Here is a 27,352-nt window from a genome sequence, read left to right on the forward strand (position 1 = left end):
TGTCTAAAGCGGTTGCATTTATTGCAAGTTCATATAAGACATCGGCTTTAGCATCCCGGTACCTTGCACGAATCTATAGTAAACAGTACATCCATTGCAGACGAAAAGCAAAAATAAATTATGCAAAACGTTTGCATGGCAATGAAAGGCAGCCATAAGAAGTAGTATCGTTGGTGCTATTTCTACGCATACACATTTGCTTGTCCCTTCTTTTTACTTAAAACAAAAATATTTTATTAGCCCCATGTTGCCTTAACATCCGTCTTAACTTAGCATACAAAGTGAAGTCAGGAAACGACTGCTTGATGCCTCTTTCACTCAGGTAATTATTTACTTATATAAAGTCATAAAAGTCATATTGCTTAGCTGGAACTGCTCTTGTAAGCAGCTACAATCGCGTAGGTTGCACAATGCACATTCAGCACTCACAAGCAGCATATCGTGAGCGAAAGCACATTCAATCTTAGTTAACACTTATTTGCTTAACAGGTTGGACAGTTTTTTTTTTTTTAGAATGCCCATTGCCCACTCAGCGTTCATACGAGAATTGAGACAGAAACTCTTACGGTCCATATTGCACTGGCACATATCGCTTCATATTGCTGCCGATTTCAGCCAGAGCTTGATGGTATTGCTTTGTTCTTGCTTTCAGTATAATATCACCAATGGATGTCTTCAGACTCCCAGCCATTTGCCCGCTGGAAAAAAATGGAGCGGAATATTTTATCACGAGTCATTGCATTTCAGTTACGTGTAAATGGCCATGAAAATATGACACATTTTGGCACGATTTGTTCAATTTGCATGAATGATCGAACGTTTATTCTCACCTTTATAGCGCATATCGTGCTTCATGGGTGGACATATATTCCCATCCTGAAACAGAGGCCAGTTTTACCAACAGAAAAATAGCAGCCCGGCGCAATTTTTCTGTCAAAAACCAGCCGACGAGTTTCACCAACCAGGCGAAAAAATATCCGCCGGCGTGAAAAAATATCAGCCAGAAAAATAGCCAATGAGTTTCACCAACGGCAAATGCGGCATTAATGGAGTGTTATTTTGCGCCATTATTTGTAGAAAAACAGCCCAAAAAATAGACGGGGGACCCCGTCTATTTTTTTGATGTCGTGTTGGAACAATTGGCCTCATTTGTTACTAATTATCGTGATTTGCGCTTCCCAGTTGATATAATAGTTTAGTATCATTCATGGCCAATTTGTAAAGCATCTGGGCTTCAAGATTAGAAGAGGAATACTGATGATATTGCGTAAAGAAAGAGCCTTTGTCACCAGGCAGGACCAAAAGAAACCAACAAGACGGGTGTTTGGTGTTGTGGTGTTAGTTTTTTCGTTTAATATTATCTTTTTGCTACAAGCACCCAACAGCAAGATGATAGAGCATTAACTAGTGGTCATTAACTAGTGTTCATTAACTTCCCTTCATTGCTCGGACGGAAGTTGAAGTGGAAAATAATGATGGAAGGTCATTTTCGAAAATTGAAGGTGCTTGAAGAAATGCTGGAAGGAGAGGCAGAGAGGGTAGGCTCATTGGACTCAAGATTTTAAATAAATATGTCACTGTTTTCACATATTCAGCTACATTTGACATGGCAAGGCGCCAGCTACTGATACCACTACTACTTTTGGGTGGAACTTGCTTGAGCTGTGCGGAATAGGGAAGGTGCATTGACATTGCTAAGACCGAATTGGCAAGATTTTCAAGATAAATGACAATAAATTTTTAAAAAGAAATTGAATAGCATGAAAGAAATGTATAAAGGCTTGTTTTTGAAGCAAAACGTGCAAAGTTTGTATGGTTGCAAACTCGAACAAACTTGCTGTCACAAGATTGTGCCACTGAACTCAGCAAGTCATGCTGCCAATATTGAAGGGAAAGAAAATAATAGTAATGTTGTAAAATGTAAATGAATCCATAACTGTTGTGTGTGCACTGTGCTGATATTGAATGCATGTGTATCTTGCATGCTTGAGTCATGCAGGGATCATGTTAAAACTGGCTGTAAGTATTGTGAGTTAGTTTTGGAAAATTGTGGAGGCACCAGGCAAATTGCGGCCAAAATGTTATTTGTTCACCTCAGCGCTGACCTTTCTGCACACAGAGTTTTCAGATCATGCGCCGAAATGTTCATGCAGCCCGTCCGTTACACTGGTCATGTTGACAGTGACAAGGGTTTTTTCCCAGTCTCATGTTGAAATACAATAATAATTCACTTAGCTTGATTTAGCTTATGTTTTTCATGCCAGTTCCTAGAATAATGCAACAAATATTTTCTGTCATGTGAGAAATATAATGACAATATGCACAATTGCAGGCTGTGGCATGTTGTGAGGTTTTTCCTTGTTTATTGCTGAGGTTTTTCCAGTATCTGCTGCAAAAATGGTGGTGAATCCACCGTCGTCCGACGGTTTCGATGACGCTAATCATCGGCGAGTGTTGCTGTGATGGCCGACTGAGCGCACAGCGGCAGCCGCCGTCGCCAATAACGACAGTGAGGACACCTCTGAGTCGGACGGAGACGCCGCCGCTGACGATTTCACCGTGCTGGACGAGGTGGAGCGCTCGAGCCGACAGGCCGTGCACCGCGTGCGCTGCCCGACTGGCTGGCGCACCCGCAGCCGATTGGCGACCGGCGGCCGGCGCCGGCCAATCTGCCGGCGCTCTGCCCCGAGCTGCGCGCCCGGCTGGCCGCCGAGGGCATCGAACAGGTGTTCCTGGTGCAGGTGACCGTGCTGCCCGAGCTGCTGGCGGCTACAGAGTCGCCGCTGCCACCGGCCGACCTCTGCGTCTCGGCGCCGGCCGGCCGCGGTACGACGCTGGCGTTTGTGCTGCCGGTAGTGCAGGCGCGGCGCCGGCCGCCGGGCGCCGGGTGCGCGCGCTAGCTGTGCTACCCACACAGGCGCTGCCCGTTCAGGTGCCCGCCGTGTTCCGCCAGTACGACGCCGACACGCCGCTCTGCGTCCGGCTGCTTGGTGGAGACACAGTGGCACGAGGGGGCGCCAACTGGTGGCGGTGGGGCCGCGCGGCCCGGTCTCCCTGGCTGATCGTGGTGAGCACTCCCGGCTGGCTGATGGATCACATAACCAGCTCCGAGGGCTTCTCGCTAGCGCACCTGCGCTACCTGGTGATCGACGAAGCCGACCGGGTGATCGAGATGGCCGAGACGGGCTGGCTGAAACTGGTGGAGCGGGTGGCGGCGGCCACGGCCCGCCGCCCTGCATCGCCGGCCGGCTGACGGCCGCCGCCGTCTGCGCGCCTCACCTGCCGCTGCAGAAGCTGCCGTTCTTGGCCACCCTGTCACAGAACCCGGAGGCCGGAGAAGCTGGAGCGAATGTCGCTGTTCCAGCCGCGACTGCCGGCGGCCGGCACGGCGGCCGCCGCCGTCGCACTGCCCGGTTAGTTCGTCGGCAGGTTCACCACGCCGGCCGAGCTGAGCGAGTCGTTCAACGTGGTGGCGCCGCAGCCGCTGAAGCCGCTGGTGATGCACCATTTGCTTCGACAGCCCGACTGGCGACGCTCCCTCGTGTTGGTCAACTGGAACGAGGTGGCGCACCAGCTGGAGCTACCGCTGTCTGTGCTGGGCGCGCGCGTGACTGAGTTCTGTGGGGTAGTGCCGGCGTGCCGGCGGCGGCGCGCGCTAGGTGAGATGGCCGCGCTGGTGTGCTCGAGGCTATAGCGCGCGGTATTGACGTGGACGCCGTGGACGCGGTCGTGTCGTACGACATCCCGGCGCTGTTGAAGACGTACACTGCGTGCGTCGGACGGCGCGCATCTGCCGGGCCGGCCAGGCGGTCAAGCTAATGTTGGAGCGGCAGCGCAGCCATTTCCAGCGGCTGATGGTGCAGGCGGGCAAGGCGGGCGGCCGGGTGCGGGAGACGCTGGCGCTGCTGGACGAGCTACGAGCTGCGCCAGTACGAGGCGACCTACGTCAGTGGATTTCCACACTAGCTTCTAGTGGATCGCTGTTGTTTTTTATGCCCATTGCTCATGATTTATTTACATTTTAGAAATATTGCAATGTATAGGTGTATGCCTTGCCATCAGCCTAGAAAAGTTAAAGTAAGTAAAGCGTTTTAGTTGCATAATGTATATTTGTTCATGAACACGGATTTAACATGTCCTAACTCCCAAATATTTCGATATTAGACCCGAGTTACAAACCAATCGAAAGGCTTAGACGATCATTTGGGGCGTAGCCAGACGGCTCGGCTGGATGTGAAAGCCGGCGACCAAGGTGGTGACCACCCGATCATAATGCAGAGCGGTCTCCGTCGGACGATTGTGTCCGCGCGCAACGAATGATCTCGGCACACGCGGAGGAGTTCGGCAGGACTCTCCACTGAGCGGTACTGGGCGCAGTCGAACGACGGTCGACGACGCTAACGCAGGTATTGTTAATTTGTTACGACTTACGAGCTGGACCAGTGTAGCGGGCCCGGAGCGAATATTCTTTGCTGTGTGGCGTTCCTTCTTCTCGACCGGGCCCGGCAAACGGGGCCTGCATATCGGCTAAAACCACCTAGCCGGGCAGTCTGACATCCACCTCGCCGAAGCAGAGCGAGCGACCACCCTCAGCCCTGCGATGACCGCGGTGCAGTTAATCTGGGTAGGTATTTTCCTAAGGTAAGACACTCGCCTTGGCACAATGCTTTATATAGGCCTTGGCGAGTTCGTTAGCCCTCTTACTCCCGCTAGAAGGTGCTAATGCAGTGCACGCGAAGCCGCCTCGTAGCACCGCAGTTCAATCGCTCGGCTGCGGAACTGTCCGTCGTCCGTCCAGCTTCAGGTGGCGTCTCTGGGAGCAATGTTGACCGCTTCTTTGCCGCTCTTTTGAAAGCTAGGAAAGAGGTGCGGCTCCCGAATCTGTCGGGAACGGGACTCATAGGCGGCGGAACGGGTAGGGCACCGGGGCACCGTGCCCCCCTTTGATTTTGACATTTTAATATAAGCACTATGGGCGTTGCATGGAAGAATGGGACCAAAAGTCGGCAGTGCCCCCTTAAGTCGGCAGTGCCCCCTGTTCCGCTGCCACTGGAGTGGTCCCATCTAGTCCCCACCTCATAGGTGGAGGTCCACACATTGCGTTCTCGGTCTACACGATGATTTTCTACAAGGTGCGACTAAAAACAGACAAAAAGGTACATAGCAAGTTGAAGGTATTGTAAAAATTAATATAATAGGCTGACAGGAAAAAAGATCCATCTTAAATTTGCCTTAAATGCAAGCTTCCTTACGTCACCTTTATGAATGACGTACCTACGTTTACAATTTGGTAGTTGTCTATTGATTGGCTTTTGCTAGGCACCAGAATGTTAATATAGATATGAAAGTTTATAATGCTCTACTTTGTTGTTATTACTCTTGAAAATAATGTAATAATTTACGATTATAATATTTCGAAATGTATATAGCATTTGCATCAGAAATCACGCTTCAATTTGATTGAAAACATGCTTTAAATGATTTATTAATCTCCTTGACATATCGTAATTTGATATCGTAACAGAATATCAGCTGACTACCGGCGACAAATAATTTCCGTCCGAAGTCGGCTGGAATTTTTTGTTGGTGAAACTCGTGGCTGTGTGGCGTCTATTTTTTCGGCTGGATATTTTATTTCGGCGGCCGGCTGGTATTTTTTGGTAAAACTGGCCTCAGATATCATTTTTGGGTCAGTGACGAATAGAACGAACATGATTTATGGAACACCAATTTCCAGGTGATGGGAGGATCAATCTGACTTAACGGTGATAAGATTCAACCTACAAAATATGTCCGTGCGTGTATCCCCTATAGCCGTTTTCATGACGGGCTATCCGGCAAGTGCACCTAATTTGACCAAATCTGCACCTAATCTCTTTTACGGCAAATATCTTTATTTTATGAATTTATTTCAGTGTTTTAATCGATGATGCTCTCTGATAATATGAAAAAGCGCATATAAGCAATTAGTACAACCCTAGCTGATAGCTACTAAGAGACACACTGAACCTAATTTGACCAAATCTGCACCTAAACTGCACCAGATGTGCACCAAATGTGTACCATGTGGCCGCCGTGAAAACGGCTATTATCGCTAGCATAATAAAAGTACGTTATTTATGGCGTTGATGACTTTTGTTTGAGTATATGTACAGTGGGTCTATTTAAGATCTCCAGAGCCACCACGTGGCGCTACGGTCGGGGTAGGGCGAGTCCAAATCCCGAGGGAAGTGAGGTCACCGTTCATTGTGGGGGAAGGAGGGAGGGGGGGGGGGGGGGGGTGACGCGGTATCACGGCGCATGGGGCGTGCGTAGCGCCGGGAGTGGGCCGCCCAGGGCCGCCCGCCACTGCGCCGAGGCTGAGGGGAGGGGATGATGGTTGCGGGTGCGTTCACTCCGGTATGGTGGTATCCTGTTCATGTGGAACCGGCAAGAACGCGACTGAAGGGAATCATTATCTCAAACAAACGGGCAAGCCAGAGGCAGCGTCAGTTCCAGCCAAAATGTTGAACAATGTTAATTGAAACAATCTAGGACGTATTCATAGCCTGCAACTTCTCAGTCGATAGTTGCATGATGCTTTTCATGATGCATGATGAGGCTTCTCTAAACTGTTATTTGATGTATATTGATAGAGACAAGTAGAAAAACACGGAACAAATAGTGCATGGACGCGTTTCGATTATTAAATCTTCATCAGCATGACATAATCACAGAGAAAACATAGATATATCTTGTTTTCTCTGTGATTATGTCATGCTGATGAAGATTTAATAATCGAAACGCGTCCATGCACTATTTGTTCCGTGTTTTTCTACTGTTATTTGAGTTAGATATTTTTCATTTGGCACGTTCAGTTTTGGTGGGTTTTATCGGGTCGAAAAGAATCAGAAAAGAAAAAAAAGAGTTGAAATGACTCCAGAAAAATGACCAAAAATATTTTCCTAAAAAATTAAACTTAGCTAAACGTTTATAAGCGATAATTTTGACTTTTGGGGAAGAGATTGGGGAAAGATATTGGGGAAAGATGTCATCGTGCTTAGCTGTGTTGCAGTAGAGGGAAAGTTTTTGGTTGTGTCTAGATAAAACCAGACCCGGGAGTGGGGCTCGAACTCACGACATCGCGTTCAGCTCACAGATTACCCAACCTCAACGCTACGAGCACCTATCGCCCTGCGCAGCTTGCTCAAATGCTCAGTGTTTCGGCTAAAGTTCGGCCAAAGTGTCTGACGTCTGTCAATGTCACGAGGCGAAACCCCAAGGTAAATGTCCGTCCCGGTAGCTCGGTCGGTAGAGCGTTGGACTCCATGTGCCATGTGGTGAAGGCGCACGTCCCGGTTGCAAAAGTCCGGGTTCGAAACACGACGTGTGCTTGACGTTTTTAGCCTCCTGACGGGTATGGTTGTGGTTGGTGGCAGGCCGCTGCCAGGCGAAGTCAGCGAGGGGACTGGCCGTGCGTGGCTATGTGCGCACGTTAAAATTTGGACTCTAAACCACAGACCACTTTGCCATAGACTAAACCTCAAAACCATAGTCTGCAATAGACCAGGAATTGCTTGATCGGAGGGTAGATGGCAGGTTTCAACGCTTAACAAGCTCAGCTTAGCGGGGACTCAGTCCTTGTGATTCCTTTCATTCAAAAGGTTCGGGCCAAATTTATATTAAAAAAGGGGGAGCCGAACCAGGTTGGGCCGAGTTGAACCAGGCTGGACCGGGGTCATACATGCAATCATGGTCAGACAAAACAGAAGTTAATTTCGGGTCAAATATTTTTATTAACTGATCTTATTGTTTTTTTTAGCTTACACGTAAAATAACTTTTAGCTTTATTTAACTGGAGACTTCATGCACAGAAATGTGGCGTTCGTCCACTTTTCCTCATCGTCTCTTAGCGACTTGATTTCATGCGGATAATGAGGCATGGTGGGGTGGGGAGGGGGGCATCGGGGCACCGTGCCCCCGTTTGATTTTGGCATTTTAACATTAGCCCTATGGGCGTTGCATGGAAAGAATGGGACCAAAAGTCGGCAGTGCCCCCACTTCATTAAAGGTGTTCCGCCGCCACTGCTTGATTTGACCCTAAAGGCGTCTTACCAGAAAAAAAAATCACCTGCGTTATGCCTAAATATTTGCCCAAGGGCGCTCTACGCAAGAAACGCCAGCCGGTCAAAAAACTGGCGAACGAATACGATCTCTCTAGTGCTTGAATTATATTCAATGAAAATTTCAGGAGACATAAATAATCTTAATCCTTATAGCTAGGCGCTCGGAGCATTCGCTAGCATTCAATTGCCAGCTGCATTATCAACGCCACATTTGCATTACTCTGGGTGCATCATAAGTAACAGCAGGTGAACCGGCCACAGCAAAACCATGCCTCATTATCCTTTCCTTCCAAGCTGCCAAGCTAACCGGCCGCCCGGCCCACCACCGCGATATGGAACAACACTGGAGTGCGCCATTTGCCTACGGCAGTGCCCCACCGCGCCGGGGCTGTTTGACAGGTCACCCGCACCGTGACCTCGCCAACCGCCCCCCCCCCCCCTCCCCGCCCACCTCCCCATCGGGCCCAGCTCGCTAGTGACCTCTCCTTGAATTTGACATGGACTCGACTAAGGCTCAACGCCATCTAGTTACGTCTGGAGATCCTAATAAGATCCACTGTACAGCTTACCTTTTGCTGATGCATGATCCGGGAGCGAGTTATGGAAATGTTTCACGCCTCCCTCCGCCTCGATGTGCAACTTTGAGTGTGATAAGGCTTGAGCTAAAATGTATGATAGTGTGAACGGTCCAGCTGGCACTAATCAGTGACTTGTCTACCGACATTAATTAAGTCTGTTACCATTCAGGCCAACAGTGCTAACTTCTACGTGACACGCACCTTGGGCTCGAAGTCGATGTTTGTTCGCACGACCCGATTGTTGAGCCGCTGCACCGGTCTGTAGTTGTTCCCCAGACTGTCCTGGTCGGGCGCGTTCCTGGAGCGCTGCTTCAGCTGCTTCAGAATCGGAAGCTGTGCGTGCAAAAGAACACAGTCGCAATCTTAAATCCATAGGTAAATGGCCTATGTGGTGAAAAAGTTTGATGTAATAGGATTTATTGACTTTGTATTAAAATCTGATTGTTATGAAGCTTAAAGTTTTCAAACATGGAGCTTAACTATGTTATGAACTCTTCGAAATATGTGTATGCTCTGCAAATGCAATGTTGGTCGCGTACCTGGTGGTGCGACATGTAGATGGGCTTGTTGAAGACGATCCAGGTGACTGTCTCCTGACAGGCGGGGCTGGTGATGGAGCCCTCGTACGTTATGTACTGCTCCGTGTTGGGAAGCAGACCCACCAGAGAAACGCCCTCCAGTCGAGTCCAGTCGTCTAGAAAAACGCATTAGTATATGCCAGTAAAATCAGTACAAAAAGTGTATCATGTAACGAATGCTTGTAAGGACGTTATGCTTGGCACTGGACAACATTTTTATTCGGAATATGTATTGGTAGTTCTGAATAAAAGCGTTCACAAGCCAATTTGATGTGCTTTACACATCACCTCGTTTACCCGTTTCCACCGTCTCCCCGTTTCTCAGTCTAACTAAATAACGGCGCACACCTCGTCCCTGCTCCTCAGCCGTCTCGTCCCAGCCCGCTCGCCCCTGAGGAGCGTCGCGCCGATGCCGGGTCGCGCTCCGTCCGTGCCGGCTGCTCCCGCGCCTCTCATTACACCCATCTCCCAGGGGTGCAGCGACACGTTAGTGAAATGAGCCGGCCACAGAGGAGCTGGGGGTCCCGGCTCAGTCCGAATGGATGGCCACCTCGTCGCCAGGCACGTCGCTAATGACGGCGGCGTTTGGGCGTTTCGCGCCCATCGCTTGCCGTTTGGGGTTTGTTGAGGTGCAATTAAGCTTGAACGGAGCCGTGGGTAGAGGCGTGGTGGTAAGACAGAGGACACGGGAGGGAGGGTAGCTGATGGGATATTAAGACAGCGTAACGAGCGTATGGACAGCGTATGGACGTACGGACAGCTCATGCATAAACTTAACGATCGATGACTTGTATAACCTTTACCTTGGTATTTTGTCCGCTTCATTTCATTGATGATTGTTCCGAGCTCCGGGTTCGGTAATGAATTGACCTGGAATATAACAAAAAATATACAGCACTGAAATATTAGTTGAATGTACAAATATAATAGATTTTATGTATATTTACATAAAATCTATTTTCCCTGAGACCATGTAGGTAAATAATCCATGACCATGAACCGCACTAAAACTTTCACTATAGAATTCACACACCTCGGGTAGAGGTAGTCACTTCCTCTCTTCCTGGTTCCTCCTGAACCCTTCAGCTCCCACTCTATCGCCGGAGGCAATGCATGCGGTATGAGCTAACACCGATGACCGCCTACCTTTACGACTCTGGTCGCTTCAGGGGCCCTCTGCTCCGGTGACCTCGGCGATGGGGTTTTAGTTATTCACGTATGTGGCGCCAAGCTCTGAGGTCATTGCCAAAATATCTGTATGTACAGTGTAAGTACAGTACACCCAACGTTGTACTCTGCGTAATTTATGTGCCTTTCCTAGAGATCCATCAATACGTTTCTTCCTACTGAAAAGAGAGCAGATATTTGAGGGCACAAATGTACGCAATCATTTTGCTCATTCTTATTCTAGTCAAAGCTCATTTTGGTCAATCCAATTGTCTGAAAATTGATTTGCCGTCATTTTCGCCGAATGCGTAACCGAATGGTTGAAATAAAACTACAATTAGCTAATGATTGGCCCGGCTGATGACCAACTGTCCATTTATTGGCATCGTTAAATTACGAATGTCTTTCTCACCACAATCAGGGGAAACTGAATGTAATCAAGGAATGTTATGGGCTCCAGCTTAGACTCACCGCTGCTTGAGTTGTATTTGCACAAGACAAAATACAGGAAGTGAAAGTGATTGCAAGGGCAAACTAGCTTTTACACAATATTGAAAAACTAGCCCATATCATCTAGAAAACACATCCAATTTTACAAACTATTCGTATAGATCAGACTCACCTCGATTTGGACGAGGATGGCGATGCCGACTACGCCATGCGACTGATCCACCGCCTCGCTGTAGTTACGGTACAGGTGGCTGTTGTACCCCATTAAATGGATCTGAAACGAACCGCACACATCAGGCAACGACAATACAATAGTCTCGCTCTAAACCTCACTTGACTGGAGGCGTTTTCTGCTGGAGAAAGTCCCAGAAGTGTCTCATTAGATGCAAGCCTCGGGCTTGGCAAGGCAAATTCACGCCGCATTAAATCACCAAGAGGTAAAACACAAAGTCGAGTTTATTTGCAGCCAGCCTTGTGTTCAGGAATGCTTCACGTATCACGAGTCGACTGTCAAATTGCTGTAGAGGCGAGTTTTCAGACACAAGCCCGATCCCTTACCATATTGTCACCGTCACACTGTCCCTGGACACGCCATTTAACAGAGACGTCGTCCAATTCAAGACAATACCGCGAGCCGCTCGGGGGATAAGGGGGAGGGAGGGGCGCATGACCACTAACTACCGCCGGGGAGCTCAGGTCAAATGTCTCCAGATTGTCTCTCAGATGACCACGGATACGCTCGGATGTCGCTGAAGAGGACATCAGGCACGACTAGGAGACTGCTAACGGCGTCATTAGCAAGGAGCTACTGCTGGCAGAGCGGTGCCCATTGTCGGCCTATCCTCCGTTCCAGCCGTAATTGAGGGGGAGGAGAGACCAACGCGCTGGTTTGCCACGGCTATGAGAGAAATTGAGCCACCAACGGTTTACGAGAGGTCAAATATAGTGTTATCTCAATGGCCTCATGGATTGGCGTGAAAGCCTCACCGCTGCCTTTTTCATTGGTGCAGTCAAAATGTGCCCTTATGGCCTATTTAGAGCATATTCTTGTGCAAATGCTTGATGGCATGATATTCGTGCCTCATTATACTTCTAATATGTTTAAGGACCGAAAATACTGCAGCTGCCATTGGCTTTCGATAGCGAATTCAACTTTCAACCATCTCAAACTTTCGTTCCGATCACACCCGTGTTTTCGCCGCATCACCCACCTCAGCGGGGAAGCGTTTTCCGTTGACGACGTGCTCTGAGCCGGCCACATGCCGCGAGGAGCGTCGCCAGTCGTCGGGCACCAGGCCAAAGTGCAGCTGCAGTTTCTCAAATGTGTACTGGTAGGAGAGCGGGCCGCCACTGATGTTCACCGTCCGAGACGGGTCTGCCGTCAGAGTGACGTCATGACCCGTGTTTCGTAGGATGCCACGCACCTGCAGAGTGAGAAGAGAGGCGTCACTTGATGAGAGCCTTGGGGGTAATGAGTATTACGAAGCATGGCTGAGAACATTAGTGTTATTGGGAGCTGTTTTTTTTTTCACGAGCTCTGCTGTTACGGGTTGGTGTGCTTGCGTTCTTGTGTGCACGTTGGTGCGACAAAGTGATAAATGAATCATTCTGAAACGTTTCTAGAACACGGTTAAATCAGCATGCCTGCACATTGCACAATCGTTTTGGGGGCCGTCAGTCTGGAAGCTCGCCGTGTAGCCTCGGATGAACGGCCTGCTTCGAGAGCAGCCGAGGTCGTTGGTGTCCGGGGTTGGTGTCGGTGAGTCGGGGTTGTCAGTCTGGACTTCGGGCGGAGACCAGTCGGGCGGGTCGAGTTTGAGAGGTCGAGTCGGAGGTGGTCAGTGTGGTCGTTTGGGTGCTGGCGTCAGTCGTCTGAGAGCTGTCCGTCTCGGTCTGGGTCTGAGCAGCATCCAAAGCGTACAGGGCAGCCGTGGCTGGTTTCTATTTTGACGGACCCCCTCACCACGGATGCCGTATCTTCCTTCAGAGAATTCCTCCAACGGGTAACCACTAGCCCTACCAACATCGCTGCCTAGGAGTCGAGCTATGCCTCACGGCTACTCCTCCAGAGCCACCAAATTCCAGTCAGAGTTGTACCCCTAAGACGGGCGGAACATGACTGGGGCACCCGGGTCACACCGGCTGCCATAACCCGCTGGCTGTCTCACTCGGAAGGCCGGTTTTTATTTTGGCCGATCCCTGCGAACAGCCTGCGCAATTACACTTTCACTGTCCACATTAGAGATATAACGTAACGTAACTATTACGGGGATTTTTACTGTACTCAACAGTTTTTGCCCCTGGACTTAGGCACCAGGTTTTTTTCTAGTTAGGACTTTTCCTGGTAAATACATCCCACAACAAACATCACACATTGCAACACCTCACACCATCAGCAGCAAGATTTACAGCAGCAAGTATGAATATTCTACCCCCTTTCTGGACACCCTTGCCTTGTTAATCGGACGCCACATGAGCCGAATTAAAGTAAAGTTTGCTTCTCTCTCTTGCTTGGGTCAGAATTAAATAGCTGACAGTAAAGTAAAGTAAAACGAAAGATCTGGCTCATTGCCAGCCTTAGTAATTTCCCTTTCCCTGGCGGTTGCCTTAGGCATGCCGGGAAGACTAAATTAAAAAAAAAACATTGCACAATTCCTTAGAAATCCCTTAAGTGGCGTAGTGACCTAAATGTTTGAAAGTGCAAAGTAGTCATTACTCAATTGGTGAGAGGTCCTTTGATGTTTGCCGCCTGTTCTATACACTAGTCAACAGAATGGAAATCTAATTAGGCACCACTCGGCTCTACAAACCTAGGTTCCAGTCAGCTAATTAGCCGTGCTTTATACAGGGACGTGGGAGCTCAATGTGTTAACTCGACAACATACATACACGTGTCTCACAAGGCTCTGGTCTCAGTGGATTGCATTGATAGGACGGTGGGTCTCCAGGCTTTCAGGATTTCGCTATGGCTATGTGCAAGGGTTGAAAAATGAATATCCCATCCCCCGCCTCAAACATGCTTACACTTATTATGCCTACCTGATAGCTAATTCTGTGCCGATTGCATTCGTTTTGGCTCCTTTGCAACCTGCACCGATGCCGACCTCGCCTTTCAGAGCTCTCACTTTTATGCCTCCTCTGAATGCCCCAGTGTTCACATGTTTTTTTCCTCCCATTTCACTCACCGTGTCCTTTCCCAATATCTAGCTCACCCTGTCCTTGTCCACGTAGACGGTGCGCAGGTGTTTGTCAAACAGTAGTCGTGCTGGCTCGATGTTGATCGGGGACTGCTGTCGCCCCTCCTTGCAGATCCGCCAGGCCGGCACAAAGTCGCTCCAGTTCTCTGGACCTGTGGTGGCAGTCAGGTCACGTCAGGTCAGCGAGCGCTCTGAAACGTTATCTCAAAATCAAAAGGCTTGTTTGTTCAATCGCAGTGAGGTCACGCTAACTGATTTTCACCTTAGCCAGTGAATGACGAGTTGATAATGAAGAGGCGATTGGTCAGTGACCAATGTTCATTCACATCTTTAATTCATGCTTTTGGCTCTTTAATGCACTAGGAAATTCGAAACAGGGCTTCTCGAGAAAACTTGGAAAAAATAGTCGAAGAACTGACTACAAAATCTGTTTTACTCTCTACCGGTAACGTAATTTTGGCCACCCACAACGAAAGGAGCTCAAAGAAGGCTCATTATTTGTCACCAATGACCTCATTTACGAACTTCACAAGCTGTGTGCTGGGAAGAAAGTAAGAACATCCTATTTGTGTGCCATTAAAATTCAGCTGGTCGCGCTGGAAAGCCGATCTTCTATAGAGTCGAACGAACACTGGTTTATTGACGCTAAAAGGCGTCAGCAGACCGCCATTAGGCCAATCGTTCACGGCCGCGAGTCAACATGGAGACAGCAGGAACCTCACTGGGAGCCGTGCCTGGATCTCTCTCTCTCTCTCTCTCTCTCTCTCTCTCTCTCTCTCTCTCTCTCTCTCTCTCTCTCTCTCTCTCTCTCTCTCTCTCTCTCTCTCTCTCTCTCTCTCTCTCTCTCTCTCTTGTATTGAATTATGTATATACAGTCGTATTTTTTCACATGAAAGTTCGATTCATTTCAAAGTGTTTTTTTCTACTTGTTTCTTTAATTTCACTAACTTCACAGTTTATTATTTTATCATCCATCAGCATCGCCCACCGACAAAGGCAGGATTCTGCACCACCACGGGCTCCGTCCAGGCCGGCCTCCAAGCCTGGGAACTGCGCCAGACCGCAGCAGCCTCAGCAGGCCGGCTGTAAAGCCCAGCTCAGCGTGGGTGGGGCGCTTGGCTTTTCAGACTGGTGACACGGTGCTTTGACTATCGGCCGATAACATTCAGCCGTCCGTCGGCGGTGGTAGGGTTTGATAGTGGGGTTGTTCAACAGACTTTGGGGATATTTATGAGGTCAATGTGTTTACTGCTGCTGTTGGGCTGGATAGTTCACATACTGCCTGTAAGGAACCGATAGGGAGCTTTTGACATCAGTGGCCAGCCAGCAATCTGTACTGAATGAGCATTTTAATAGCAATAACGTGAAAGGGTGTTGGTCAATTGTTCGCTAGCCATCGGATGCTAAGCTGACCTAGTTGGGAGCCTTGTTCTGTCATTGTTGTTGTTGTTTTTTTTTTCCAAATAACCAGTGGTAATTGAAAACATGCACAAAAGCCGAGTTTTTTCTCCTTCCCCAAGTTCCGGCGAGCTTTTGTAAGAGATGGCCTTGCATGACACCCTTCCTGAGGTCGCGCTAAGCCCACTGAGACGTCAATTCAGTACCATACACTCCAGAATGACCCTTCTTCCCTTGTATTATTTATTCCCTTTCTTTCCAACTCTTCTTCATTATCCACATACTTTTGTCTCTTTCCTTACACCCTTTTTCTCGTTTACCCTATGTCTCTCCCTTTTTCTATGTCTCTCCCTATGTCTCCCGCGCTACGTGGGCTGCCTGGAGCCGTCAGCTGGCGGCGATGGATGTGTGGTGGCTGCGAGGACGGCTCGACGTGGCGGACGTGGACGTGCCAGGGGGAGACGTGCGGGCAAGCATCATCGAAGGGGACAGGGACGGACTTCGGGAAGGGTGCTCGGTGGGGCTGGGGATGGGGGTTTATGTGTTATCTCTCTTAACGTACAATCAGTGAAACCAAAAATTTTGTCATTGCGTCACGATCTCGATCATTTTAGCTGCGACATCTGCATTTTATCGGAAACCTGGCTGAAACCTGAGACTCTATCGAGATTTGTCAACTTCCCAGGCTACTCTCTAACACGGGCTGATCGCTCTGATGGAAGGGGATATGGGGGTGTCGCCGTTCTGTGTAAAGCTGGGTTAAAAGTCAAACGGCTCCGGTCGGTGTGCAACTGCGAGTCTTGCAAACTTGAAACCTTGTGGCTGTCAGTGTCAGACTCTAGAGGTAGGAAATTCAGTTTATGCGCGGCTTATAGACCACCTCGCCCCACCAGTGCTCATTTATCAGCTGACTTCGACTGCTTTGAATCTCAATTTCAGCGTGTACTTTTAATGTCATCCGATCCCATTCTTATCGCCGGTGACTTGAACTGTGACCTGCTCGCTTCGAACTCGAACTGTGGTAGGGTCAGGCTCACAGACTTCTTACACTGTTTTAGTCTCCATCAGTTTGTCAACCAGTCAACTTTTAGAACCGGATCGCTTTTAGACGTTTTCATATCAGATTGCACTACTTTAGTCCAGGATGTATGTGTTATGTCATGTCCATACAGTGATCACTCTTTTATCATAGCACGTCTTACCATACCAAAGATTCGAGCTCGACCCACCATTGTCTACTCTAGACGCCTTGACCGCATCGATACCGCTGTTTTTCATGACTCGCTCTGTCACACCGACTGGAGCCCGGTTTTCTCGCGTGTGGGATTGACGGATCAGTGGGCTGCCTTTACTGAGCTACTCTTACCTATCCTGGACTTTCATGCTCCCTTACGGTGTCTCAAAATTCGCAACCCCTCTGCACCCCCTGCCTCGGACACCACCCTGCGACTCATGGCACGGCGCCGTGGACTTCTTGCCCGAGAGGGCCGGACTCCTGCCTTCCTCGCCCTGGACAAACAAGTAAAATCTGCTATACGTCGTGACGTTAAAAACGACATTGCCAGCCGGGTGAGGAGGCAGGGTGCGGCCTCCACCTTCCGCAACCTTCGGCAGGTGATCGAGGGCAAGAGGTCCACTCAGCGAGTCGTGCCTGAGGCCACCCCCTACGAGCTGAACGAGTACTTTGTGGGGGTCGGCCCTCGGGTCGCGGCTGAGGTCCGGGACAGGGGGGAGCCCCTTCATCTTCATCTTCCTTGCAGGCTACCTAGAGTAGGCGCCTGTGCACTCACCTTACAACCTATTTCCCTTCACTCTCTCCGATGTGTCCTTTTTTCCATGAAAAATTCCTCTTCTTCCGGCTCCGACGGTGTCAGCATCCGGATCCTACGCCTCTGTTTCGACTCCATCGGTCACGTCTTTCTCTACTTTGTCAACACCTGTCTCACAACCTGTGAATTTCCCGCGTCCTGGAAGCACTCTATCGTCCACCCCATCCACAAAGCGGGCAATCCTTCTGATCCATCCAACTATCGACCTATCTCAATTGTTCCTGCCTTTGCCAAACTTGTAGAAAAAGTTGCTCAGCAGCAGCTGTACACCTACATGTCTGGCAACCATCTGTTTTCCTCATCCCAGCACGGTTTCCGCTCCTGTCTCTCCACAGAAACCGCGCTCGCCACCGTATCCGATCACATCCTCTCTGCCACCGACCGTCAGGAACTCACTCTCCTATGTCTCCTCGATCTCTCCAAATGCTTTGACGTCATCGACCACTCAAAGCTACTATCCAAACTTCAAACCTATTCTATCGATCCGACCTGGTTTTCTTCTTACCTCCGTGGCCATTCCCAATCAGTTTGCACAACTGACGGGCGAGGAAACCGAGTCCTCTCCGATCCTCTACCCAATCCTATCGGCGTGTTCCAAGGATCCTCGCTGGGCCCGCTCCTGTTCCAAATATTTGCCAATGACCTCCCTCTTTTCGCTCCCGGGGCCCACGTGGTGCAGTACGCTGATGATACCCAAATTCTACTTTCTGGCAAAAAGATTCCCTCCCTCATCTCATCGCCACTTTAGAACAAATTTTGGACTCTGTTGATGCCTGGTTTCATACCAACGGCTTAAAAGTTAACACAGCTAAAACTGAGCTCATCGTCTTTGGCTCGCGCCAAAATTGCCGCAGCCTGGATCCCATCTCGATTCGGTTCCGTGAGGACACGATCCGTGAGGGCCCCACGGTGAGGAACCTTGGCGTGGTTTTCGACAAGCACCTCACCTGGGACGCTCACGTATCGGCCCTCGTCCAAAAATGCAACGGTATCCTCATTGGGCTGTCCCACGTGCGTCACCACATCCCTTGTGAACTTCTGCCACAACCGTGGTCAGCGCCTTGGTCCTCTCGCACGTCCGATATTGTCTCTCGGTCTATGGAAACGGGTCGGACAAAAACACACAACGCCTCCAAAAAGTTCTCAATTTTGCGCTGCGCGTTGTGTCCGGCCGAAGAAAATTTGACCACATATCGGACGTGCGAGAGGAACTGGGCTGGCCTACCGCCCGTCAGTTGTACGAAATCCACTCTCTTAACTTCCTCCACAAAATACGCTGCACCGAAGAGCCGGATACTATGTCCTCCCAAATCCTGGCCAACTCTTCCCTTCGCTCACGCTCAACCCGGCGGGACACTGATCTGTCTCTCCCACGCGTGAGAACCGAAGCAGGGAGGCGGCGCCTGCTCTACAGCATAGCCCAGTTGTACAACCGTCTGCCCCATGACATTAGACATCTCCCTCTGGGAGCTTTTAAACGCTCTGTTTCCGAGTTGTATCTGCGTGTTTAAGGATGAATGTGTGATTTGAATTGTGTTCTGTTGATGTGATTGATGAGTGTATCTTAACTTGTTTTTCCTTTTAACCGTGACGCGACACTCGGAATAGCCATTTTACTGTGGAGTGTTTTAACTGTCAAATACAAATACAAATACAAATTTTGCTTTGACCTCTCCCCTTCTTCCTGCTCTCCTCATCTGTTCTCTTTCTCTCTCTCTCCTCTCTCTTCCTTTGCCCTCTCCCCTCTTCTCTGTTCTCCTCATCTGCCCTCTCCACTCCCCTGCCCTCCCCTGTCCGTTGGCCTGCGCCGGGTCGTCCATCATTGTTCACCGCTTCGTCGGCTCCGTGTCCACCGACCCGTATCGGCCCATTGGCCGGTATACATTCGCCGCCTTTGCATCCTATGGAAATGGCACCAATGGTGGCTCACCAGCCCTGGAGTTTAGGGTAAACCTACGGGTTCCAGAATCCTAACAATCAGGAATGGCTGAAATGCTGATATTTTTATAAATACCCGGCTCCAGTATTTTAGTGGTTTGGTCTTTTTTGTGCTACTCTGTCTTAGACCCACACATTACAGCACTTCGTAGCGCTGTAATATCATTAGCCTTACTCTGAATTCTGAATATTCTGGTTGCGCAGAGTCTACCATCACGTCCCTGTTTATCATACAGGATCCTCCCTCATCCCCGACGCCTGTCTCCGCCGTCTATGTGTCGCCGACTCCGCCCTCTACGTCGTCTCTTCATTAGTGTAATGGCGCTGAATCGTCGCCTGCTTTGCATGCCTCGTCGCCATCGACGGTGTCGCACCAAGGCGTCGATGTCTGGAAGCGTGCCCGCGAAAAGGCGTCGAAACACCCAGGAAACACCCTCAGGGTCGGTCTTGAATTGTGATAACGTGTTTTCACAAACTAAGAGACAAGCACGATGCGTTGAAGGATTTGGTAGCGACTGGTGTTTCATGCTAGTGAAATTGAAAAAAGAGGATAGGAATGTGTCAATTATATTCAATTAAGTGCAAGCTTGCGCGGTTATTCTTACGCAATGCTTCTCTTTTAGTGTAGCCAGTGTACGAGCCAGTGTCAGTTACTGCACGGTCGATGTGACGAGAGACGAGTCACCCTGTCCCGATGACTCATCGCGCTCTCAGAATGACTAATGCCACTGGGGAAACTGTCCAAAAGCGGGGCGCCAGAACAGATTGAACGGTCACCTCGGGATGTTGGCGAGACTGCTCTCAGTTCTGACCGATGTCCGAATGTTAATCCAGAGATGTTCCATGCCATACATACAATAAGCATTTTTAGATCAATCCGAATGTAGTGTGAAAAAAAATCGATTTAAAACATGAATTATTGGCTGACGAAATTATACGGAATGGTCTTGCCAGAAATATCCTCAAGTAAATAGTCTAGTTTCGGATGACTTTCTACCCGTTGCTTGTTAATAAAAGCATCTTCTTTAACCCTCTATCTTTTATCTTTACCCTCGCCCCGTTGGGGGGCCATTTTGGCCCCCCGGTGGTTTTTCCTGAATAGCAAGAAAAAGCGCCGCCAAATTTTCAGTACCTTCCCGGGCATCAATTTGACACCTTCACACCAAATTTCAAGTCTTAGGTCACCTTAGGTCAGGAGTTATTGAGGTCAAACTGAGGTCATGTTCGAGCAAAAATGAGCAAACAACATGCAATCTTGAAACGCTCACCAAATCTACAGACTACAGTTATCAAGCAATTTCAAAGTTCTTTATATGGTCTAATAGACAAATAGCGGCGCTACAAAACTGCCATCTCGGATTTTCAAAATTTTGGGTTTTCGACCCAAAAAACTTCAAAAAAATGATTTTTTTAGTAAAACTGAAAAAAATCCAAAATTTTTCCGAATTTCGAAAAAACCGGAATATTTGTGATACTCCCTGCGCTCTTCTATATACATACCAAATATCAGATCGATATCTCGTTTTTTGGCCAAGTTTTAGCGAAAAAAAAAAAAACTGTTCAAAAATGATGACGTCAAATTGTTGAACTCAATTTTTAGCGATTCTAGACCACGTACGGCAAAAGAAAGACCACCATTGAACTCCCCGTGACGAGCTGCATCGATTTAATACCCATTTTATGCAAAATATTAACTTTGAAATTTGACCTAATTTGACCTGACCTTGACCTGACCTTGACCTGACCTTGACCAAAACGTGACCTAAGCTGGCCCCAAAGGCTGCCTGACCCACATAATCGCATTTGTCATGTAAAATAGGCCATAAAACATGTATCACACGACACTTTCATATTGTGACCCCCCAGTGACCTGACCTCTGTGACCTGACCTGGTATCAGTGACCTCAAATAGCAAAATATGTGTTTGAAGAACATTTCCCCGTCGATGATTTTCAATGAAATGCATTTTACTCGATTTTACAACGCATTTCTTGAAATGTCTGTAAACGGTGAAAATTGGACCTTTGACCTGACCTGTGACGTCACCGGTTTGACCTGGGTCAATAAAATTGGGTCACAAGGTAGTTCCCTGATAGGGCTATCCAACACCGTTTGCCGCTTGTCGCTAGGTTGCGTGGTTCTCGAGATCTTAGGGGGGGGGGCCAAAATGCCCCCCCAACGGGGCGCGTCAGCAGAGCCCAACGGGGCGCGGGTTAATCTTATCATTTAACAATAAAAGATGAATATTATGTTTGGCAATTTTTCCCAACAACAGTGAGCCACTTGAAGAAAAAAATTACAAAAGAGGTCAGTTGAAGAGCTATTATTGCAACATACTGTCTTATGAGAATGTCACATTCAAATAGCGTTAAAAAATATATGAAATGCTTCGTTTTTAATTTGGTTGTGTTTTTCTCTACAGCTTTTTTTCTCTTGGTTGTGCTCACTGCATGTTTCAACACGAGGGATTCCAGCAATTCTACCTGAATTTCTAGAATCTCGTGATAACCACGATCATGAAACAGCACCGTTTCTTCTTTCTAGATTCCGCGAATCGACAAAACTTCGTTGCGTCGTCAACCAGCCAGAAGAAGTCTAGACATGTCACACTGCTTTGAGCACGGTGATATGTTCCGCTCTACTTTGTAGGATCGGGAGCTTAGGACGAGCTGCAGCCTGCATCAAGCGGAAACCCACAGTCATAGTCACACTTGCATGCAAGTCTTTTTCGGCGCATTATCCCTCTCAATACATACGACGAAAAAGGTCTCATTGTTGTAGGTATGTGAATCGGTGTCGACTTTATGTGTCTGAGAAAACAGGCTCGGCCATTTGTGCATCCGTCAGTGGTCCCTGCAGAGTCTTGCCATGGGCTGAGGTCATTTTGTCACGTGATTGGGTTCACAGGTCAGTTGTATTTCTTGGTGGATCCCCATGGGATACGCTACTGGCAGGCGTTACAATTACAACTTAGGGACAGCTAGAGTCGAGAAAGGGAATTGGCCACATTTGTTCCACGTGACACGACTGAACTTCGAGTCGGTCACGCTTAGCGGAACTGTCGGAGGAACACTCCGACCAAGCTCAGCCATCGGCATTGAGCTATTGCCACTTACAAAAGCAATTCTATCGTACATGGACAAACAGTATGTAGTTCTTGTTTATTCATAGCATTATCAAAACCTTGCATGCTACTTCATTGGAGCCGGCTGACTTCAGCATGCAAAAGTCCCTATTTTAAATATTTAACGCAATGATAGTTATATGTATATATGAATGACCATATGTATTGAGCAAATAAAAGATGTAAGCCGATAACTTTGAGGGTTGGATTGCTCCAAATCGCTTTGCTTTCACTGGCTGGAACTGACAGCATTATAGGTCCCCGTGGCGCCTTAAAGTTCTTATCGCCAAAAGACCCTGTTGCTGGAAAATTGGTCGCACCGTATCTAAATGGCTGGGGACGCCTTGGAAACAACGCGCACAAAACTGCTGGGAATTGTCAGAGATTTGAGCCATGCCATGCTCCTTGTATTTACATGGCCTCTTTGAATAAGAAACCCACCATCACATACCTACATATGTGCCCCTATAACTAATACAAAATTTATTAATGCTTTATAACGTATTCTTTAATTCATTATCATCTGGCATTTTAATTTTTATGGCAGTGTTGCCTATGCTTGACTAAATGTGTGTTTGGCTCGACTAGCCGCAACAGCGGCGGTCGGGCCAACGACCTTTCTCTGTATGCGAGCAAGCGCTATCCAGTGCTATATACGCAGCTGGGTGCGGCGCGAGTCAGTGTACGCGCGTCGACGAGCGCACGCGAGTGTTTTTGTTTTGCGGGGCGCACACACGTCTTGTACCGTTCTCCTGGCCTTCCGGTGAGTGGCCAATTGGCTCGGACTACGCCTAGCAGCAGAAATGACAGGCGTCTGTCTGTCGATACGCTCATGGCTCTCGTGTTGCGCCTGGAGGGTCGACGCGAATCCCCGGCTAATTTATTGCGCATTATTATAGCAGCTGCATGCGGGGTTCGGTCCTCGGCACCTAACTAGGTTATTTATTTACGCAATGCCCCTATGTTGGTCATCACGTCTTTTTCCGCTGCGCTGATTTTCAGGCATTCCGTGGTCCTTTTGCTAAGTTCTGACACGATGCTGGTGCTCCCGTTGTATTTGATTGTTATTATTATCAGCGCACGCGGATTATCAAGTACACCTCGTCTGCATGCGGCGCCCAGCTTCCCCGATGTGGCTAGTTCGGCCGCTGTGTTGTTTTCGGTGAATCCCTTTATAAGAAAAGATGACATCGACATGTCAACTGACTTATAAGCAGCGCAGTCGTATTGCCAATCTCAGCAGACTGATAACGAATGATTCTGTATGTCGGTTGAGGCAGTTGGCTATGCACGTGATTTATGAGAGTTCTATGAAGAGCTTCAAAATATTCTAAGAACGCAAAACTCGTGATTTTACGAGTAATATTTGCTGATATGCTAATCATCTCGATATATTTTAATCCATATATGCTTCGATTTTAATAAAATTGGCAACGTTGGACCATCCATATCAATTTATACTTGTACATCATAAAGTATGAGGATGACTTCAAATTTATTACCACTATTCTATGTTTGCTTTTTGACGACCTACGTTACCGAGGCTGTGCTGGATATATTCAGTCAAGACGTCAAGGCCGAATGTGATAAAGCACGACTGGGCTTGCTTTCGTCTACGGACCGGATCATGAAAAATTGGAAAGTCGGAGATGGGAAGGTTAAGAAAATGGTATTTGAAGGAGACATGATAGTAACAGCCGAGCAAAAGGCAAGGTACACCCAGACAGGTTACATCGCTGATAACACAATGGAGCTTCTTGAAACCAAATGGGCGAGTAACACGGTGACATACGAATTTGGTACGCCGGCGCCAACAGATAAGAGCATGATTACTGACGCAATGAAAGCATGGTCAGATAAGACGTGCATCAAGTTTAGCGAAGGAACGAGCAGCGCGATTAAAATTATAAAAGGTGACGGCTGCTATGCTACACTTGGCTTCCAGGCATCTGATATGCAAATGTCTGTAGCCGATATTTGTGACAAAGGCGTCGTGGTTCATTTGCTTGGCCATGTCATTGGTCTGGTGCACCAGCACTCTCGACCAGACAGAAATCTTTTCTTGAACATCCAATATCATAACACGGCTATAGAAGATGTTCTGTTTCTTAATTTCAAAGGATACGATTTATGCAAGTACGACTACCTTTCAGCGATGCAGTATGATATGTATGGACTTAGCTACAATGGTGAATCAGTATTTCTCGGCAGACCACAAGATCAGCGAAATGACGGAATAATGTTTTCCTCCGCCATCGGTAGAGATTGGACTAAGCCTTCTGACAGTGACGCTGCCCTTGTCAACAAAGAATACGGATGTGCAGAAAAGAGCTGCGGCGATCAAGACACCGATGCTATAAAACAGCCTCCTTGCAATCAAGCAGCAGTTGCAACGCAACAATCTTTTGAGAAGAATGTAGTGTTCAGCAGCATTATCAAGGATGAGGGAAGAGTCATTCAATGCATTTGGAAGATGGAGGTCCCTGAAACCCTCACCTGCTCCCGTGCCGCTTTAGCAGTCACTCTTTCAGCAAACCCCAGCCTGGATTTGAAGCGTGCTTGGTTCGCCAGTGGCTGCAGGCTGTTCCAGGTTGAGATTTTCGACCCAGTCGCGGATATGAGCTACTTTTATTGCGCGGCTCAATTCGCTCGCAAGCCCAGCAAGGTATTCGTGGGTACGTCGCGGCTGATTTACGCCATTGCTAAGATGTACCCGGCTAAGTGGAATGGTGTGACCGAAAGTGCTCTGGCTTCGGGTGCGGTGAAGTTCTTCAACATTAAAGATTTCGTCTGCGCTGGAGAAATTAATGGTAAATGCTACTAACTGGCTAAATGCGAACAAAAGTGAAACGACTTACCACTGCAGCGATTCGGTCCATTTTACGTTCAAGTAGTCTAAATAAACGCGATATGTAGAACTGCAAGATTGACTATGAACGTTGAAAAGCAAATTCGTTGTGGTTTGCGATTTGCGCATACATTACTCTTAGCAAATGGTAAGATAGTGTGTCGTGTAATGCACTTTGTTAGTCTCCTGTAATCTCTTTCCAAATAAAACTGTGAGATTGTTTACGCATAGGCATTAGATACTTCACGGTCGGAACTGTGTAAAAGAGTCATGTTCAACTTGCCCTGTTACAGCAAGCGTGAATTTGTGTGCTATAAACATTTTAGACGCCCAAAGCTTAACACTTATGTCCATTGCCAGCTTACCTGATACTCCATCAGTGTACGTCCACCAATTTTCCCACACTCCAGCTGAAAGGAATACGACGGTTAGTGTGAGTGAAGTTCACACAGCATTTGGTACGGATCATGTAACCCATACAAGCATGGTTTGACCGGAAAGGCGTGTCACTTGGTCTACTTGATGTCGGTTTTGTACCTACTTCCTTTCACTTTTGACATTTTGCCAATACATACATGCGTTGTGTGTCAATGTAGAAGTTGGCAGTTATAAACGATTTTAACAAATGTATTTGACAATTACCATTAGCATATAATTTCAAGCATATTTTTATAGTTTGCTGATCTAGAAATTTATCAATTTATTTGTTATATTTTACCCTGAAAAATGTTTTCGTTTTCTACCCCTTCAATAGGAGCTGAAGCATAAGAAGCGTGAGATGCAAGCCAAAGCGGTAAACAAACGACAAAAGAAACCCATAGGCATTTGTTACGGAGCGAGCGAAGCGAGCGGAGTCTTTCCTTAGATTAACGGAAATTTCTGAGTATGAGCGGCCGGCCGGCCGGCCGGCCGGCCGGCCGGCCGGCCGTGCGGACGCTTTTGCGAGGCTTATATCTCAGCAACCACTTGACCGATTTACACGGGGTAATTTTTGTAGGGTAGCTTCATTCCTTCTACCAAGTATTGAACTATTCCCGATGCATGTGGGTGACCCCTTATGCACGTGCCACGTGCAAAACGAAGACGTGTCAGTTTTGTAATTGTTGCAATATCTCGGTAACTACTGGGCCGATTATGCTGAAAGTTGGCATGTAGGTAGGCACCCACTAGGCACTGCATATCCATGTGCCAGAGTTGGGGTGCTGCTGCACGTGCGCACGTGCAGGGGTCGTTTCCAGATCTCGAGAACGGCTGGACCGATGGCGCTCAAATTTGGTACACGGTTAGGGACCAGTTAGTGGGGTGCCGTGCACAAGTCAGTTGGGACCCATTTTGCACGTGCGCACGTGCAGGGTGCCGCTTCCAGATCTCGAGAACGGCTGGGCCGATTGTGCTCAAATTTGGCACATCGCTAGAGACCGGTTAGTAGGGTGCCGTGCACAAGTCAGTTGGAGGTACCCCCTCGAAATTTCGCACGTGCAAGGCCCACCCTCTCGCTCGCTCCGTTAGTCGCCCCATAAGGCGTTATACTGGTTACAATATTCTGATAACACCACCCGTACACCCTGATCTTTTACCTCAGCCGTTCTCGATTATCTGACGCTCTTACCAGCCGGGTGGAGCAGAATGCAGAGCAGCACGCCGCACACCAGCATGACGTCGTGTCGGTGGGTCCGTCGTCCGTCCGTCTGTCGTCGCCAGCGTCACTCGCCGCTGCCGAGCCGGGCCGTCGGCTGCGACGCTGTCCCGTCGCCGTCGACGAGCCGGGCGTCCCAGCCAGAGAGGGCCGCTGGCTACCGTCTCGGCGGCGCGGCCCGGCCCGGCCCGGGCCACCCGAATCTGCGGTATTGATCGTGCCGAGAAGGGCCAGCGGGCCGCGCTGCCGAAATTCAGTGGCCCGCCCGGCCCGGCCCGCGGGCTCTGCAGCGCCGCCTCCCCAGACAAAGACGACACAGTCAGAGTTGGACGAGAGGAAGGCCCGACTGAAAGCTCGATAAACCAAGACAATTACATTATTTCAGATGTGATTTGTCGTACGTCTTTAAACATATTATCACATTTGCTGCTGTTGAGTCGTTTGTGCATCAAATGAAGGGATAAACTGATAAAGCATTCTGCATGTTCACACAAACAGGATAAA

General features: G+C 48.5%; 1 protein-coding gene across 1 annotated transcript; it reads right to left on the minus strand.

Moving 5' to 3' along the window:
• Positions 1–27,352, minus strand: LOC122382979 (carbonic anhydrase-related protein 10-like). Its single transcript, XM_043368985.1, has 10 exons — positions 26,822–27,352; positions 25,578–25,622; positions 14,091–14,227; positions 12,090–12,302; positions 11,051–11,152; positions 10,065–10,131; positions 9,223–9,377; positions 8,885–9,016; positions 831–876; positions 1–698 (listed from the first exon to the last, which is right to left on the minus strand). The coding sequence occupies exons 1-10, from the start codon at positions 26,865–26,867 to the stop codon at positions 676–678; spliced, it is 966 nt and encodes a 321-aa protein (XP_043224920.1). The 5' UTR covers positions 26,868–27,352; the 3' UTR covers positions 1–675.

The sequence above is a fragment of the Amphibalanus amphitrite genome, unplaced genomic scaffold, assembly GCF_019059575.1.
Source record: "Amphibalanus amphitrite isolate SeventyFive unplaced genomic scaffold, NRLGWU_Aamphi_draft 000152F_arrow, whole genome shotgun sequence".
Classification (NCBI taxonomy): Eukaryota; Metazoa; Arthropoda; class Thecostraca; order Balanomorpha; family Balanidae; genus Amphibalanus; species Amphibalanus amphitrite.